At 38.5% G+C, this 19,936-nt stretch overlaps 1 protein-coding gene across 3 annotated transcripts in view; it reads left to right on the forward strand.

The window, feature by feature from the left end:
* The window catches only part of WDR70 (WD repeat domain 70), a 386,140-nt gene that overhangs the window by 129,846 nt on the left and 236,358 nt on the right, over nucleotides 1-19,936 (forward strand). For all 3 annotated transcript variants that reach the window (XM_033179392.1, XM_033179394.1, XM_033179393.1), the window contains exon 9: nucleotides 15,181-15,257. In XM_033179392.1, the coding sequence (XP_033035283.1) occupies nucleotides 15,181-15,257 (77 nt within the window). The remainder of the gene's footprint in view (nucleotides 1-15,180; nucleotides 15,258-19,936) is intronic.

Below are 19,936 nucleotides of genomic sequence, written 5' to 3' on the forward strand. Positions count from 1 at the left end.
AATATTTGAGGTATCCATCACCTTGAACATTTATTGTTTCTATGTGTTGGGAAGATTTCTAGTTTTCCCTTCTAGCTATTTTAGAATACACGAGACATTGTCATTAATTGTAGTCACCCTACTGTGCTATCAAACATGAGAACTTATTCTTTCTGTGTGTTCGAACCTATCAACTGACTTCTCTTTATCTTCTCCCCTCCCCTACACTTCTTAGACACTGGTAACTATCATTCTAGTCTCTCTACTTCCATAAGATCACCCTGTTGGAATTTTCTTTGGAATTATTTTGAGTCTAAAGATCAATTTGGAGAATTGAAGTTTTCACTATTTTGAGGTTTCTGATTTATCAGCACAGTATAGCTCCCCACTTATTTAGGCCTTCTGTTTCTTTCACATACGTTTTATAGTATATCAACATAGGGATCCTGATTATATTAGATTTATACCTAAGCATTTTGTTTTTTTGAGTTATTACAAATAGGACTGTTTAAAATAGTTTTTGGTTTCTAACTTTTCATTGGTAGTGCATAGAAATTTTATTGCTTTTTTTGAAAATTTTTTTTAATAGATTCCTTGGGATTTTCTACATAAATGGTCATTGTGTCTTGGAATGAATGTTTTATTTCTCCTTTTACAATCTGAATGCTTTTTATTTTTTTTTTCTAGCCTTATTGTACTTACTAGGACTTCCAGATTGATACTGAATGTGAATGTGGTGGGTTAGGTATCTTTGCTTAAAACCTGACTTCTAGAGGCAATATTTGGTCTTTTACCATTAAATATGTTGTTAAACTGTAGGTTTTTTGTATGTACCTATTATGGACTGAAAGTTTGTATCCCTCAAAAATTTATATATTGAAGCCATCACCTGCAATGTTATAGTATTAGGAGGTGGGGGCCTTTGGGAGGTAATTAGTTTAGGTGAGGTCATAAGGGTGGATTCTCTATGATGCGATTAGTGCCCTTCAGAGCCTCCACTCTCCTGACCGTATGAAGATACAGGAGAAGGTGGCCCATCTGCAAGCCGGGGCGAGATCCCTCACCAACTTCCATAATTATGAGAAATAAATATATGGTGGTTAAGCCACCCAGTCTGTGGTCTTTTGTTATAGCAGCCCTAGCTGACTAAGACAATATGCTTTATCAAATTGAGTAAGTTCTTTTCTATCACTGATTGGCTGAGAATTTTTATCATGAATGGATGTTGAGTTTTGTCGAATGCGTTTTCTGAGTTTTTTATCTTATTCTGTTAATGTGGTTAATTACATTGATTTTGATTGTTAAACCAGACCTGTATTCTTGGAACAAAGCTTTCTTGGTTGCAATGTACTATTCCTTTTACATACTAGTTTAATATTTTTTCAAAGATCTTAGCTTTTATGTTGATGAGGGATGTTGTTTTGTAGCTTTCTTATGTCATATTGTACTTGATTTTAGTATCAGAGTAATTCTAGCTTCGTAAAATGAATTTGGAAGTGTACCGTCCAATTCTCTTTTGGGGAAACTGTTGTGAAAAAGTGGTGTTATGTCTTCCTTAAATGTTTGGTAGCGTTTGCTAGTATAGCAAACTGGGCTGGGGTTTTCTTTTCTGTTTTTGAAAGCTTTTAACTATGAATTCAGTATATTTAGTGGATATAGGACTATTCGAATTATTCCTTCCTCTAAGTTACCAAATTTATGTGCATAAGATTATTATAATAGTAATATTTCTTTTTTTTTTTTTTTTTTTGATTGAGACGGAGTCTCGCTCTGTCGCCCAGGCTGGAGTGCAGTGGCCGGATCTCAGCTCACTGCAAGCTCCGCCTCCCAGGTTTACGCCATTCTCCCGCCTCAGCCTCCCGAGTAGCTGGGACTACAGGCGCCCACCACCTCGCCCAGCTAGTTTTTTGTAATTTTTTGTAGAGACGGGGTTTCACCGTGTTAGCCAGGATGGTCTCGATCTCCTGACCTCGTGATCCACCCGTCTCGGCCTCCCAAAGTGCTGGGATTACAGGCTTGAGCCACCGCGCCCGGCCAATAGTAATATTTCTTTGGGGTCAGTAGTGATATATCTCCTAATTTTCCCTGAATTGGTTGGTAATTTGTGTCTTCTCTCTTTCCTTTTCTTGTTCTGGCTAAAAGTTTATCAACTTTATTGATTTATTTCCTTCTACTTGCCTTCTTTTTCTAATATTTTAAGATGGATGCTTTAATTATTAATTTGAGACTTTTCTTATTTTCTAATAGAAATGCTCTAAGCGTTTCTTTAACTGTGTCCTACAACGTTGAGATGTTATATTTTCATTTTTATTCAGTTCACTTGGGATTACCTTTTTGACCTATGGGTTATTAGTGTGATGTTTAAATATACAAATATTAGAGACTTTTTTCTTATTGGCTTCTAATTTAATTCTCTTATGATCTAGAAACATACTTTAAAAAAAATTAAAAACAACAAAAAATTTCTGGCCTCAAGTGACCCTCCCACCTTGGCAGCCTCCCAAAGTACATCCCTAGGCATGAGCCATCACATATGTTTCCAGCCCTTGGAAACATATTTTGAATAATTTTAATTTTTGAAATATCTGATGAAGTGTGTTTTGTGACTTAGAATATGATTTTAGTGCATATTTTGTGTGCACTTGTAAGGAATGTGAACTCACTTGTCAACACTTAGAGCTGCTGCCTAGTCAAAGTTACTGTCGATCTTTGCATGACTCATATTAACATCTTCCCAGTTGGACCTATAGATTTTTTTTTCTTTTTTCAACAGGCTTTCCTTCACTGAGCAGCCCTATAGATTCTTTTTGTTTGTTTGTTTAAACAGGCCTTCACTGAGCAGCCAGAATATTTTTTAAAAAGCATTTAGTTTCTAGCCTGTGCAGCATAGCAGAAACCGCATCTCTACAACAAATAAAAAATCAGCTGGGTGTAGTGATGCTTGCCTTGTAGTCCCAGCTACTTGGGAGGCTGAGGTGGGTGGATCTCTTGAATTCAGGAGGTTGAGGCTGCAGTGAGCTGTGGTGGTCGCACCACTGCACTTGAGCCTCAGCAACAAAGTGAGACTCTCATCTGTAAACAAACCCCCCCTCAAAAAAAAACTTAATAAAATTATTTATTTTGGTATAATTTTAAACTTACAGAATAGCTGTAAGTTAAAAGGGGTATAAAGCTTCTTTATACTTCTTTTTCAGGTTTACCAATTGCTAACATTTTGTCTCATTGCTTTATTTTCACCTTACCCCTTCCTTCCTTTTCCCTCCTCCATTCCTCCCTTGACTAATACAGACTAACCCACCTTCCTATTCCGCCTGTATATACACTCTCATATATATATATATGTATATGCATATACATATACATATAAATCACATATATGTGTGTTTAATTTTCATCTTTTGAAAGTAAGTTGTAAATGTCATGCTCTTTTACTCCTAAATTCTTCAGTGAGGTTTCCCTAATAACATTACATTTTCATACATAGTCATAATTTTCTTTTTAAGAGACAGGGTCTTGCTTTGATGCCCAGGCTGGAATAGAATCCCTGGGCTCAAGCAGTCCTTCTGCCTCAGCCTCCCTAGTAGCTGGGACTACCAGGCACAAGTTACCATGCCTGGTGGATAGCCATGAATTTAGCACTGATAAAATACTATTATCTAAATCACTTTCCATATTCATGCTTCACTGATTATCTCAACAGTCTCTCTAATGATTTTTTCACCAGTTGCGGGCTCTGATCAAGATCACACATTGTGTATAATCATCGTATCTGTTGTCTCCTTTAATTGGTAATGGCTTCTCTGCATTATTTGGTCTTTATTTTTCCTTGACATTTTATGAGGACTACAGGTCAGTGATTTGATAAAATGTAGAATTTGATTTTACCTCATACTTTGAATCAGGTTATGCACTTTTAGAAGGACTGTGACAGAAATGGTATTGTGTCCTTATTTCTTCGTCATACCAGGAAGTATGTGATGTCAGTTTCAGTTTGTCCTTGCGTTGGTGATGTTAACCTAGATCACTTGTTTAAGGTGGTGTCTACCAGGTTTTTCCACTATAAAGTTACTGTGTTCTCATTGCAATTATTAAGTAATTTGCAGGGAGATTTTGAGACTTTGTAAATAATCGTTTTCAAACTTTCCTCCACAGTTTTAGCATCTATTGATTCTTTCCTGAATCAGTTATTACTGATTGCAAAATGCTGATCTTTTAACTCTATCATTCATTTTATGTTTATCAGTAGCATTCTACTAAAAGGAAGAGCTTTCTTTGTTTGTATATTTATTATATTAGTAAACACTCAATGGTTCTTGTCTTAGTCAATGGTTTATAATTCGTTACTATCATTATTTATCTTGATGCCTTAACTATTGCAGATTTAGCCAGCAGAAGGCTCTTCAACATGTGCTTTATCCTTTTAACACGTGTCCATCATCTTTGTAGTACTTTTTTTTTTTTAATACAACAAAATGTTCCACGTTCATCTTGCTCCTTTCCTATTCCATCTCTGTAATCAATAATTTTTGCAAGAAGCCCTGGTTCCTTTTAGGAGGAGGTGATTGTTAGAGACCAGGATCTCTGTGTTAGTTTTGCTGGAGTATATTACTTCTAGACATTCTTAACATACAGAACTAGAGAATAACTAACACATATATACATATATAACAATTTTATCTACCTAGTAAAAATCATGAGTTCACATTGTTATCCCTAATTTCTATTTAACATCAGAGAGTTCGTTCTAGTCTTCCCCCTTTTCACTTTTGTAACTATCTTCTCCAACAGGGCTAACCCTTACTCCAATTATCCCCAATACATTTCCTTCTTGGCTTAGTTCTTCATTATATTAGAGGCAGTTTCAGAATTGCTAATGTATACCGCTGCAAAAAAGAAACAAAAGTATTAATTAGAATTCAATATTTATTTACAGTTCTTTTGGTCTTAGACTGAGAATATGTACTAGGTTCCTAGGGCTATTTTAACTAATTACTACAAACTTGGTGATTTAAAACAACAGAAATTTATTCTTTTACTATTACAGAGGCCAGAAGGCCAAAATCAAGGTGTTGGCAAGATCACGGTCTTTCCAATGGCTGTAGGCAAGAATGACCTTTCTTGCCCATTTCAGCTTCTGGTGACTTGGGGTATTCCTTGGCTTGTGGCTATATAACTCCATTCTCTGCCTCTGTCTTTACATAGCCTTCTCTTTGTGTCTTCTCTTCTCTTTTTTAAATTTTATTTTGATTTTTTTTTCTTGAGACAGGGTCTCATTGTGTTGCCCAGACTGGTGTGTAGTGGAGTGATCTCGGCTCACTGCAGTCTCCATCTCCTGGGCTCAAGCCATCCTCCACCTCAGCCTCCCAAATAACTGGGACTACAGGCACCTGCCACCACACCTGGCTAATTTTTGTGTTTTTTGTAGAGATGGGGTTTAGCCATGTTGCCTAGGCTGGTCTCTAACTGAGCTCAAGTGATCTGCCTGCCTTGGCCTCCCAAAGTGTTGAGATTATAGGTGTGAGCCACCATGCCCAGTTGTCTTCTATCTCTTATAAGGACATTTAGATTTATCTCTTTATCTTCTGTCTCTTATAAGGACATTGGATTTAGAGCCTGCACAGAATCACATCTGGATTTTTTTGTTTCTGTTTTTGAGACAGGGTCTTGCTGTCTTGCTCATGCTCATGCTGAAGTGCAGTGGTGTGATAATGGCTCACTGCAGCCTCAACCTCTTGGGCCCAAGAGAACCTCCCCTCTCAGCCTTTCGAGTAGCTGTGATAGCCTTTTGAGTAGCTGTGATTACCATTGTGTGCCATCATGCCTGGATAATTTTTTTTTTCTTTTTTTTTTTTTTTGTAGAGATGGGGTTTTGTCATGTTGCCCAGGCTGGTCTCGAACTCCTGAGCTCAAGCAATCTGCCTATCTTGGCCTCCCAAAGAGCTGGGATTACTGGCATGAGGCACTGCACCCAGCCGATATTCTTAATTATATCTGCAAATACCCTTTCCGAAAATAAGGTCATGTTTACATGTTCTTGGGATTAGAATATGGACATATCTTTTTGGGGGCCATCAACCCACTTATAGGGTAGATAGTTTTCTGGGATATTACCTTCTGTTTATTCTTTCAGTATATGTGTTATTCATTTTAAATGTAAGGTTGATTTGTTCCTGTTTATATTCAGCTTTTGGTTGTCCCATCCTTATTTTTTCGTCTGAATATGTAAAATGCTAACACTGTTCCAAAAGTCAAAAAATGAATAAAGAACCACAAACTATGATGGCTATTATTAAGGAAACGCACAGGTACTAAGGTAAAGAACAATCTCATGGGCCATGTTTACCTACATAGAGGACCAGGGAATACTTATTTGATCAAGTGGCATATCAACTGAGATTGAAATAATGAGAAGGAGTCAGTCATGGGAAAGTGGAAAAAAGAGCTTTCCAGCATATGGGAAAGCATATAAGAAGGCCCTGATATGGAGCAGAGCTGAGCGTATTGGAGGAACTGAAAGGAAGGAAGTGGCTGGTACGTGTTCGTCATGAGGGAACACAAAATAAGTGAAGTTGCAAGAAATGTGGAGCCAGAAAATAAAATTCATTGTGGACTGTGTATGTTAGAGTTCCCTAGAGGGACAGAACTAATGGAATATACATATAGGGAAGTTTATCAAGTATTAACTGGCATGATTGCAAAGTTCCGCAATAGGCCATCTGCATGCTGAGGACCAAGGAAGCTAGTCTGTGTGCCAAAGCTGAAGAACTTGGAGTCTGATGTTCGGGGGCAGGAAGCATCCAGCATGACAGAAAGATGTAGGCTGGGAGGCTAGGCCAGTCTCTCATGTCACGTTTTTCAGCCTGCTTATATTCTAACCGAACTGGCAGCTGATTAGATTGTGCCCACCCAGATTAAGGGTGGGTCTGCCTTTCCCAGCCCACTGACTCAAATGTTGATCTCAGTTCGCAGCATCCCCACAGACACACTGAGGATCAATACTTTGTATCCTTCACTCCAATCAAGTTGACACTCAGTATTAACCATCACACTGTGTAAGAGGTTATAAAGCCAGCAAAAGGTTATATGCAGTGAAGTGGCATTTTAATTTAATTAAATTGATCAGTTTATTTATTTTGAGATGGTGTCTGACCCTGCCACCTAGGCTGGAGTACACTGGTGCAGTTATAGCTCACTGTAACCTCCAACTCTTGGGTTCGCGTGATCCTCCCACTTTAGTCCCCTAATAGCTGAAACTATAGATGTCTACCCTACACTCAGCTAAGTTTTTATTTTTATTTTTTGTTGAGACAGGATCTCACTCTGTTGCCCAGGCTGATCTCAAACTGTGGACCTTACGTGATTATTCTGCCTCAGCCTCCCAAAGTGCTGGGATTATAGTTATGAGCCACTGTGCTGACATTATGGCATATTTAGAACTATACACACACACACACACACACGTATTTTCTTTCCATTAACTTTTATTTTAAGTTCTAGCATATATGTGCAGGATATGCAGGTTTGTTATATAGGTAAATGTGTGCCATGGTGATTTGCTGCACAGATCAACCCGTCACCTAGGTATTAACCCCAGCATCCATTAGCTGTTCTTCCTGATGTTCTCCCTCCCTCCACCCTGCGCCCCCGAGAGGCCCCAGTTCGTGTTGTTCCTCTGACAATGTGTCCATGTGTTCTCATCTTCTCATCCTTCAGCTCCCACTTAAAAGTGAGAACATGCAGTGTTTGGTGTTCTGTTCCTGCATTAGAACTATATTTTTAAAGGATTATGCTGATTGCTATGTAGAGCGCATGAAGTAAAATGAAAGCAGAGGTGAGTGCAGTGGCTCACTCCTATAATCCTAGCACTTTGGGAGGCGAGGCAAGTGGATCACTTGATCCCAGGAGTTTAAAACCAGCCTGGGCAACATGGTGAGACCCTGTCTCTACAAAAAATACAAAAATTAGCCAGGCATGGTGGCTCATTGCTGTAATCCCAGTCACTTGGGAGGCTGAGACAGGAGGATCACTTGAGCCCAGGAGGCCAAGGCTACAGTAAGCTGTGAACACACCACTGCACCCCAGCTTGGGTGACAGAGTGAGACCCTGTCTCAAGAAAACAAAAAAAAAAAAAAGGAAAAAGCAGAGAGATTAATAACAAACCTGTTACAGTACCTATTAACTGATGCAGAAGCATGAGAGAATGTTGTGAGAGAATAAGTGATAGTGATGAAAAAGAGAAAAGTGAATAGATTTTAGAAAGTGAATAGAAATAGAATATACTTTGGACAGAATTGGCAGGAATAGCTGGTGAATTGAATCTGTGTAGATAGAAGGTTTTAGGGCTATGGTTATGGGAATATTTAAGAACAACTCCCACGTTTTTAGCTTGAACTACTAGGAAAGAAACTGATAGAAAATAAAGTGGACAGAAGGAATCAAGATTTTCCCTTGTACCTATTATGTTCCAGATGCCTATGATAAACAGATAGAAATGTCAAGTAGATAGTTGGATGTGCAGGCGTTGAGTTCAGGGGTGGAAAATGAGATCTCAGACTTGCCATCTAGTCCTTCCAGGTATTGGTTCAATTCATGCCTCCAACATGGCTAAGAGTCTCCACCTCCCCTCATTTGTATTCTGTAAACATAAACAGAATGGCAGGCCTTGGCCAGATACTGTTTGAGGCATTGTAGACAACTTTGGCTGAAGATGATCTCCAGGCCCATGTATCTTTCCAGAGAGTTACTGTTCTTTTTCTTGTAAGTCATTTAAACGTGTACATTTTACTTCTTTAATCATAGTTTTATTTTGAAGTGTGTCAGAGTAAGAGATACTGCAGTTATTATACTAAAAAGGACCAGGCTCTTTTCTGTCCCACATACATCTGACTTGCTGTATGAGACCACTCTAGCTGAGTTTGCTGCGTAAGGGAATTAGGCATTTGTGTATATGTGTGTGTTTATGTTTACTATGTACTCTAGTTGATTTGATGTATATGTCAGTTTATATATACCAGCATCACATTGTTTTAATTATAGTATTTTTGTATTCTCTATACTTAGCGGGGCTAATTTTCCCCAATCACTTAAAATATATTCTTCCTTTTCTTTTTTTTTTTTTTTCTTTTTTTTTTTTTTATTATACTTTAAGTTCTAGGGTACATGTGCATGACGTTTATATCATGTATAACTCCCCAATGCAATCCCTCCCTCCTCCCCCCTCCCCATGATAGGCCCCAGTGTGTGATGTTCCCCTTCCCGAGTCCAAGTGATCTCATTGTTCAGTTCCCACCTATGAGTGAGAACATGCGGTGTTTGGTTTTCTCTTCTTGTGATAGTTTGCTAAGAATGATGGATTCCAGCTGCATCCATGTCCCTACAAAGGACGCAAACTCATCCTTTTTGATGGCTGCATAGTATTCCATGGTGTATATGTGCCACATTTTCTTAATCCAGTCTGTCACAGATGGACATTTGGGTTGATTCCAAGTCTTTGCTATTGTGAATAGTGCCGCAATAAACATACGTGTGCATGTGTCTTTGTAGTAGAGTAATTTATAATCCTTTGGGTATATACCCAGTAGTGGGATGGCTGGGTCATATGGTACATCTAGTTCTAGATCCTTGAGGAATCGCCATACTGTTTTCCATAATGGTTGAACTAGTTTACAATCCCACCAACAGTGTAAAAGTGTTCCTATTTCTCCACATCCTCTCCAACACCTGTTGTTTCCTGACTTCTTAATGATTGCCATTCTAACTGGTGTGAGATGGTATCTCATTGTGGTTTTGATTTGCATTTCTCTGATGGCGAGTGATGATGAGCATTTTTTCATGTGTCTGTTGGCTGTATGGATGTCTTCTTTTGAGAAATGTCTGTTCATATCCTTTGCCCACTTTTTGATGGGGTTGTTTGTTTTTTTCTTGTATATTTGTTTGAGTTCTTTGTAGATTCTGGATATTAGCCCTTTGTCAGATGAGTAGGTTGCAAAAATTTTCTCCCATTCTGTAGGTTGCCTGTTCACTCTGATGGTAGTTTCTTTTGCTGTGCAAAAGCTCTTTAGTTTAATTAGATCCCATGTGTCAATTTTTGCTTTTGCTGCCGTTGCTTTTGGTGTTTTAGACATGAAGTCCTTGCCCATGCCTATGTCCTGAATGGTACTACCTAGATTTTCTTCTAGGGTTTTTATGGTATTAGGTCTAACATTTAAGTCTCTGATCCATCTTGAATTAATTTTCGTATAAGGGGTAAGGAAAGGATCCAGTTTCAGCTTTCTACTTATGGCTAGCCAATTTTCCCAGCACCATTATTAAATAGGGAATCCTTTCCCCATTTCTTGTTTTTGTCAGGTTTGTCAAAGATCAGATGGCTGTAGATGTGTGGTATTATTTCTGAGGACTCTGTTCTGTTCCATTGGTCTATATCTCTGTTGTGGTACCAGTACCATGCTGTTTTGGTTACTGTAGCCTTGTAGTATAGTTTGAAGTCAGGTAGCGTGACGCCTCCAGCTTTGTCCTTTTGACTTAGGATTGTCTTGGCAATGCGGGCTCTTTTTTGGTTCCATATGAACTTTAAAGCCGTTTTTTCCAATTCTGTGAAGAAAGTCATTGGTAGCTTGATGGGGATGGCATTGAATCTATAAATAACCTTGGGCAGTATGGCCATTTTCACGATATTGATTCTTCCTATCCATGAGCATGGTATGTTCTTCCATTTGTTTGTGTCCTCTTTGATTTCACTGAGCAGTGGTTTGTAGTTCTCCTTGAAGAGGTCCTTTACATCCCTTGTAAGCTGGATTCCTAGGTATTTTATTCTCTTTGAAGCAATTGTGAATGGAAGTTCATTCCTGATTTGGCTCTCTGCTTGTCTGTTACTGGTGTATAAGAATGCTTGTGATTTTTGCACATTAATTTTGTATCCTGAGACTTTGCTGAAGTTGCTTATCAGCTTAAGGAGATTTTGGGCTGAGACAATGGGGTTTTCTAAATATACAATCATGTCATCTGCAAACAGGGACAATTTGACTTCTTCTTTTCCTAACTGGATACCCTTGATTTCTTTCTCTTGCCTGATTGCCCTAGCCAGAACTTCCAACACTATGTTGAATAGGAGTGGTGAGAGAGGGCATCCCTGTCTTGTGCCAGTTTTCAAAGGGAATTTTTCCAGTTTTTGCCCATTCAGTATGATATTGGCTGTGGGTTTGTCATAAATAGCTCTTATTATTTTGAGGTACGTTCCATCAATACCGAATTTATTGAGCGTTTTTAGCATAAGGGCTGTTGAATTTTGTCAAAAGCCTTTTCTGCATCTATTGAGATAATCATGTGGTTCTTGTCTTTGGTTCTGTTTATATGCTGGATTACGTTTATTGATTTGCGAATGTTGAACCAGCCTTGCATCCCAGGGATGAAGCCCACTTGATCATGGTGGATAAGCTTTTTGATGTGCTGCTGAATCCGGTTTGCCAGTATTTTATTGAGAATTTTTGCATCGATGTTCATCAGGGATATTGGTCTAAAATTCTCTTTTTTTGTTGTGTCTCTGCCAGGCTTTGGTATCAGGATGATGTTGGCCTCATAAAAAGAGTTAGGGAGGATTCCCTCTTTTTCTATTGATTGAATAGTTTCAGAAGGAATGGTACCAGCTCCTCCTTGTACCTCTGGTAGAATTCAGCTGTGAATCCATCTGGTCCTGGACTTTTTTTGGTGGGTAGGCTATTAATTGTTGCCTCAATTTCAGAGCCTGCTATTGGTCTATTCAGGGATTCAACTTCTTCCTGGTTTAGTCTTGGGAGAGTGTAAGTGTCCAGGAAATTATCCATTTCTTCTAGATTTTCTAGTTGATTTGCGTAGAGGCATTTATAGTATTCTCTGATGGTTGTTTGTATTTCTGTGGGGTCGGTGGTGATATCCCCTTTATCATTTTTATTGCGACTATTTGATTCCTCTCTCTTTTCTTCTTTATTAGTCTTGCTAGCGGTCTGTCAATTTTGTTGATCTTTTCAAAAAACCAACTCCTGGATTCATTGATTTTTTGGAGGGTTTTTTGTGTCTCTATCTCCTTCAGTTCTGCTCTGATCTTAGTTATTTCTTGCCTTCTGCTAGCTTTTGAATGTGTTTGCTCTTGCCTCTCTAGTTCTTTTAATTGTGATGTTAGAGTGTCCATTTTAGATCTCTCCTGCTTTCTCTTGTGGGCATTTAGTGCTATAAATTTCCCTCTACACACTGCTTTAAATGTGTCCCAGAGATTCTGGTATGTTGTATCTTTGTTCTCATTGGTTTCAAAGAACATCTTTATTTCTGCTTTCATTTCGTTATGTACCCAGTAGTCATTCAGGAGCAGGTTGTTCAGTTTCCATGTAGTTGAGCGGTTTTGATTGAGTTTCTTAGTCCTGAGTTCTAGTTTGATTGCACTGTGGTCTGAGAGACAGTTTGTTATAATTTCTGTTCTTGTACATTTGCTGAGGAGTGCTTTACTTCCAATTATGTGGTCAATTTTGGAATAAGTGCGATGTGGTGCTGAGAAGAATGTATATTCTGTTGATTTGGGGTGGAGAGTTCTATAGATGTCTATTAGGTCCGCTTGGTGCAGAGATGAGTTCAATTCCTGGATATCCTTGTTAACTTTCTGTCTCGTTGATCTGTCTAATGTTGACAGTGGAGTGTTGAAGTCTCCCATTATTATTGTATGGGAGTCTAAGTCTCTTTGTAGGTCTCTAAGGACTTGCTTTATGAATCTGGGTGCTCCTGTATTGGGTGCATAGATATTTAGGAGAGTTAGCTCTTCCTGTTGAATTGATCCCTTTACCATTATGTAATGGCCTTCTTTGTCTCTTTTGATCTTTGATGGTTTAAAGTCTGTTTTATCAGAGACTAGGATTGCAACCCCTGCTTTTTTTTGTTCTCCATTTGCTTGGTAGATCTTCCTCCATCCCTTTATTTTGAGCCTATGTATGTCTCTGCATGTGAGATGGGTCTCCTGAATACAGCAGACTGATGGGTCTTGACTCTTATCCAGTTTGCCAGTGTGTGTCTTTTAATTGGAGCATTTAGTCCATTGACATTTAAGGTTAATATTGTTATGTGTGAACTTGATCCTGTCATTATGATATTAACTGGTATTTTGCTCGTTAGTTGATGCAATTTCTTCCTAGCCTCGATGTTCTTTACATTTTGGCATGTTTTTGCAATGGCTGGTACCGGTTGTTCCTTTCCATGTTTAGGGCTTCCTTCAGGGTCTCTTGTAAGGCAGGCCTGGTGGTGACAAAATCTCTAAGCATTTGCTTATCTGTAAAGGATTTTATTTCTCCTTCACTGATGAAGCTTAGTTTGGCTGGATATGAAATTCTGGGTTGAAAATTCTTTTCTTTAAGAACGTTGAATATTGGCCCCCACTCTCTTCTGGCTTGTAGAGTTTCTGCCAAGAGGTCTGCTGTTATTCTGATGGGCTTCCCTTTGTGGGTAACCCGACTTTCTCTCTGGCTGCCCTTAAGATTTTTTCCTTCATTTCAACTTTGGTGAATCTGGCAATTATGTGTCTTGGAGTTGCTCTTCTGGAGGAGTATCTTTGTGGCGTTCTCTGTATTTCCTGAATTTGAATGTTGGCCTGCCCTACTAGGTTGGGGAAGTTCTCCTGGATGATATCCTGAAGAGTGTTTTCCAACTTGGTTCCATTTTCCCCCTCATTTTCAGGCACCCCAATCAGACGTAGATTTGGTCTTTTTACATAATCCCATACTTCTTGCAGGCTTTGTTCATTTCTTTTTCTTCTTTTTTTCTTTTGGTTTCTCTTCTCACTTCATTTCATTCATTTGATCCTCAATCGCTGATACTCTTTCTTCCAGTTGATCGAGTCGGTTACTGAAGCTTGTGCATTTGTCACGTATTTCTCGTGTCATGGTTTTCATCTCTGTCATTTCGTTTATGATCTTCTCTGCATTAATTAGTCTAGCTGTCAATCCTTCCACTTTTTTTTCAAGATTTTTAGTTTCTTTGCGCTGGGTACGTAATTCCTCCTTTAGCTCTGAGAGGTTTGATGGACTGAAGCCTTCTTCTCTCATCTCGTCAAAGTCGTTCTCTGACCAGCTTTGATCCGTTGCTGGCGATGGGCTGTGCTCCTTTGCAGGAGGAGATGCGCTCTTATTTTTTGAATTTCCAGCTTTTCTGCCCTGCTTCTTCCCCATCTTTGTGGTTTTATCTGTCTCTGGTCTTTGATGATGGTGACGTACTGATGGGGTTTTGGTATAGGTGTCCTTCCTGTTTGATAGTTTTCCTTCTGACAGTCAGAAGGACTGTCTGTTGGTCTGTTGGAGATTGCTTGAGGTCCACTCCAGACCCTGTTTGCCTGGGTGTCAGCAGCAGAGGTTGCCGAAGATAGAATATTGCTGAACAGCGAGTGTACCTGTCTGATTCTTTCTTTGGAAGTTTCCTCTCAGGGGTGACTCCACCCTGTGAGGTGTGGGGTGTCAGACTGCCCCTAGTGGGGGATGTCTCCCAGCTAGGCTACTCAGGGGTCAGGGACCCACCTGAGCAGGCAGTCTGTCCGTTGTCAGATCTCAACCTCCGCGTTAGGAGATCCACGGCTCTCCCCAAAGCTGTCAGACAGAGTCGTTCGCGTCTGCCACGGCCCCACTCTTTCCCCTAATGGACTGCAGCTGTGCGCTGTCCGCAGAGGTAGAGTCTACCTCTTCCTTTTCTCACATACATATTTTTACAGAGACATTGTAGAATCAAGGTTGTTGACACATTTTTAGGAAATACGGATTTCCCTCCCAATCTCTTGCCTTCACCTTGCTTATTTGTAAATGCTTTCTATTCTTGATTGTCTTCCACTGAAGAAAGGAGTTACGATCTTTGAAGAAGGACCTGTCTTTCTTATTATGGCTTTACCTTTCTTTTTTTTTTCCCCTGAAGAAAGGATGTCATTTTCCTCTCCATTTCCCACCTTATTAAGCACCTGTTACATACAAGCACTGAGTTCATTCCTGAGGTGGGCACGGGGTGGTACACAAAGAGCTAAAGCAAAATAAACAAAGCATGTTATGAGAAAAAATTGGGATAAAATAATATAGGTTTATAATTAAAATTTTACACTTTTGGGGGAACTAAAAATTTTTACATTTAAAAATGACATGTCAGTTTCTAGTCAGTTTATTTTTTACCTTTCTAAAACATCTTTTTTTCCCCTTTGTCTTTATTTTTAAGGGTCATACAGCAATGCTTCATACTGGCTCGTGGCATCCCAAAATAAAGGGAGAATTTATGACTTGCTCAAATGATGCGTGAGTATTGTTGATAATTCATCTAATACATTCATATCTTTAGGTATTTAACATTTGTATTGTTACAATCTTGGCAGTAAAGTAGTAAGTGGAATATTAGGAATTCTGACGTTATATATTCTTTTTTTTAGAGGGAGTCTTGCCCTGTTGCCCAGGCTGGAGTGCAGTGGTACAGTCTTGGCTCACTGCAACCTCCACCTCCTGGGTTCAAGTGATTCTCCTGCCTCAGCCTCTCAAGTAGCTGAGATTACAGATGCCCACCACCACACCTGGCTAATTTTTGTATTTTAGTAGAGATGGGGTTTCACCATATTGGTCAGATTGGTCTCGAACTCCTGACCTCAAATGATCCGCCTGCCTCAGCCTCCCAAAGTGCTGAGATTACAGGCGTGAACCACCGCGCGTAGCCTATATATTCTTGTTCTTTACTTTGATTTTATCTGATAGTGTAGTAGTTGATTAAACAAAAATGGACACTGTGAAAGCGAGAGTGGTATACATTCCTGTAGAGTTTATTAAGGTTGGATCAGATTGATACTATTAAGTGTACTCAAAGGGCTTTGAAGTTGTGACTAATTATTACTTTTTATAATAAAGACTTATTTCCATCTGAGTCTAATAGCTAACATAAGCTTATTGGCTCAGATTGATTTTGAAAGGAATAACCAAGGAAATTGATTAAATTTGGTGTAATTTCAGTTCATATATACCAGCATCACATTGAAGAAAATTAATTAAATTTTCTCAGTTATTAAATATTATTTTTTTTTTGAGATGGAGTTTTGCTCTTGTTGCTTAGGCTAGAGTGCAATGGCGTGATCTCAGCTCACTACAACCTCCATCTCCTAGGTTCAAATGATTCTTCTACCTCAGCCTCCCAAGTAGCTGGAATTACAGGCGTGCACCACCACACCAGGCTAATTCTGTATTTTTAGTAGAGATAGGGTTTCACCATGTTGGCCAGGCTGGTCTCAAACTCCTGACCTCAGGTCATCTACCTGCCTCGGCCTCCCAACGTGCTGGGATTATAGGCGTGAGCTACAACACCAGACCCTAAAATTTTTTTATTTTAATGTTTGTGAGTACACAGTAGGTATATGTATTTATGGGGTATGTGAGATATTTTGATACAGCCATGCAATGCATAATTATGACATCATGTAAAATGGGTATCCATCTTCTCAAGCATTTATCCTTTGTGTTACGAACAATCCAATTAAACTCTTTTAGTTATTTTATTTTGTTACGTTATGTTATGTTATGTTATGTTATGTTATGTTATTTTTTTGAGATGGAGTTTCACTCTTGTCGCCCTGGCTAGAGTGCCACGATCTTGGCTCACTGCAACCTCCACCTCCTGGGTTCAAGTGATTCTCCTGCCTTAGCTTCCTAAGTAGCTGGGATTACAGGTGCTTGCCACCATGCCCAGCTAATTTTTATGTTTTTAGTAGAGATGGGGTTTTACCATGTTGTGCAGGTCACGAACTCCTGAACTCAAGTGATCCACCCACTTTGGCCTCCCAAAGTTCTGGGATTATAGACATGAGCCACTGTGCCTGGTCTCTTTTAGTTATTTTAAAATGTACAGTTATATTATTGTTGACTATAGTCACTTTGTTGTGCTATCAAATATTAGGCCATATTCATGATATATATATACACACACACACACACACGGATATATATATACACACACACACACGTATATAGATATATGTATATATTTTCTTTTTTTTTTTTTTTTTTTTTTTTAACCCATTAACCATCCTTACCTCATTCCCATACCTTGCTACCCTCTCCAGCCTCTGGTAACCATCCTTCTTCTTTCTCTGTTCATGAGTTCCATTGTTTTGATTTTTGGATCTCACAAATAAGTCAGAACATGCAATGGTTGTCTGCATGTCTGGCTTATTTCATTTAATGTAATGATCTCCAGCTCCATTAATGTTGTTGTAAGTTACTGGATCTCATTCTTTTTTCATGGCTGAATAGTACTCCATTGCATGTATGTACCACATTTTCTTTATCCATTCATCTGTTGATAGATGCTTAGTTTGCTTCCAAATTTTGGCTATTGCAAACAGTGCTGCAACCAACATAGGAGCACACATATCGTTTTGATGTACTGATTTTCTTTGTTTTGGATATATACCCAGCAGTGGGTTCGCTAAATCATATGGTAGCTCTGTTTTTAGGTTTTTGAGGAAACTCCAAACTGTTCATAATGGTTTTACTAATTCACATTTTCACCAACAGTGTATGAGGGTTCCCTTTTTCTCAACATCCTTGCCAGTGATTAAATGGTTAAGATTCTTTTGCATTTATATCTGCTCATCCATGACTCAAGAATATTATAGGAAATATTTGAGCAACTTTTCCCTGTATTGTTGCATTGTATGATTCATTGTTGTATTAAAAGTAGTTCACAGCCGGGCGCGGTGGCTCAAGCCTGTAATCCCAGCACTTTGGGAGGCCGACACGGGCGGATCACGAGGTCAGGAGATCGAGACCATCCTGGCGAACACTGTGAAACCCCGTCTCTACTAAAAAATACAAAAAACTAGCCGGGCGAGGTGGCGGGCGTCTGTAGTCCCAGCTACTTGGGAGGCTGAGGCAGGAGAATGGCGTGAACCCGGGAGGCGGAGCTTGCAGTGAGCTGAGATCCGGCTACTGCACTCCAGCCCCAGCGACAGAGCAAGACTCCGTCTCAAAAAAAAAAAAAAAAAAAAAAAAGTAGTTCACAAGAATGTACGTTGTATGATTACAGAGAAAATTACAATAAAAAATCTTGTAAGTTAAAAACATATAGGTGGTATTATTTAGGTGAATCATTAATTAAGAAAGAACTTTTTTATTCTTAGGTTGTTTTGTTTTTCATCTTTCAACTTTCTGATACTTAAATTTGCCTTAATAACATTCACAGTTGCTGTTCATATTCTTTATGTTTTCTGAAATATATCTTTAGAAGACAGATGACATAATTTCATTTTAATAGGGGAATCAAAAAATTAACTTGATCTAAAAGAAATGGAAATTTGTCGATCTATACAAATAAGAATGTGACTAAAATAAAATAAATACATTTGATTAAAATTTCTGGTAAATCAGATTATGTAGTGTTAATTTCTTTTCCTACCTTAGTCTTTTTAGCTGCATAATTACCTTTCCAAATAGTTAAGGTATGTTTGTTTAAAGCTACGTTTCTTATTTCAGCGTTAGGGAATGAACTTCATCAGCAATCTAAATTAATAATATAGCATGACTAGGTAAGGTTTATTCTAGGATATAAGGATATTTTACCACCAGGATATTTCAGTATACTGCATTACTGAGCAAATGAAAGGTGAAAATCATGTGATTCATTTGATAAAATTTAGTCTTTCCCAGTAAAAGTTCTAAGTAAAATGCAGATAGGAAGGAATTACCTAAATCTGATAAAAGTGGACATTTGATAAAATTTAATCTTTCCCAGCAAAAGTTCTAAGTAAAATGCAGATAGGAAGAAATTACCCAAATCTGATAAAAATTAGTGACTAAAATTTAAAGTAAATATTGTATTAAATATTGGAGTACTGAAGCTACTTGCATTTAAATAGGAAACAAGACAGTGATGCCCACAACTACTTAGAGACTTATGCAGCAGAGGCTTTGTATAGTGTCTTAAGATAAGAAAATGAATAATTGATATTAATGTTAGAAGAAAACAAATACACTACAGGACCACAGAGGACTTGGGCTATTCTGGTTAAAACTTAAGTTGAATAGAGCAGTTGGGAAAAAAACATTGTTCTCAAAACTATTAATGGATCAGTATGAATGGTGGGCTCTCATAGTTGATAATGTTTTAACTTTTATGAGCACTACAGTAGCCTTTCCCAAATTGATTTCCAGGCTATGTAAATCAGAAGTCTGACAAAAGGCATTCTGTGGTCAAATAAATTTGAGAAGCTTTGAATCTTATATTCCAAGACTAGTGATACACAACAAACATTTAAAAGTTTTTAAAAGTAAGTTTTTAAAATTTTTTATTTCAGTAGGTTTTTGGGGAATAGGTGGTATTTGGTTACATGAATAAGTTCTTCAGTGATTATTTCTAAGATTTTGGTGCACCCATCATTTGACCAGTTTATAGTGTACCCAATGGGTAGTCTTCTCGCTACTTGCCACCCTTTCCCCCAAGTCCTCAAAGTCCAGTGTATCATTCTTATGCCTTTGTGTTCTCGTTGCTTAGCTCCCACATGTGAGTGAGAACATATGATGTTTGGTTTTCCATTCCTGAGTTACTTCACTTAGAATAATAGTCTCCACTTCCATCCAGGTTGCTACGAATGCAATTATTTTGTTCCTTTTTGCGGCTGAGTAGTATTCCATGGTATATGTATGTATATGTGTGTGTGTATATATGTGTGTGTATAGGTATATGTATACACCTATACACACACATATATATACACCTATACACACACACACACCCCACCACATGTTCTTTATCCATTCGTTGATGGATGGGCATTTGGGCTGGTTCCATGTTTTTGCAATTGCAAATTGTGACCCTATAAACATGCGTGTTTAAGTATCTTTTTTGTATAATGACTTCTTTTCCTCTGGGTAGACACCTAGCAGTGGAATTGCTGGATCAAATGGTAGATCTACTTTTAGTTCTTTAAGTAATCTTCACA

The sequence above is a fragment of the Trachypithecus francoisi genome, unplaced genomic scaffold (assembly GCF_009764315.1).
Source record: "Trachypithecus francoisi isolate TF-2019V2 unplaced genomic scaffold, Tfra_2.0 Lachesis_group2, whole genome shotgun sequence".
Classification (NCBI taxonomy): domain Eukaryota; kingdom Metazoa; phylum Chordata; class Mammalia; order Primates; family Cercopithecidae; genus Trachypithecus; species Trachypithecus francoisi.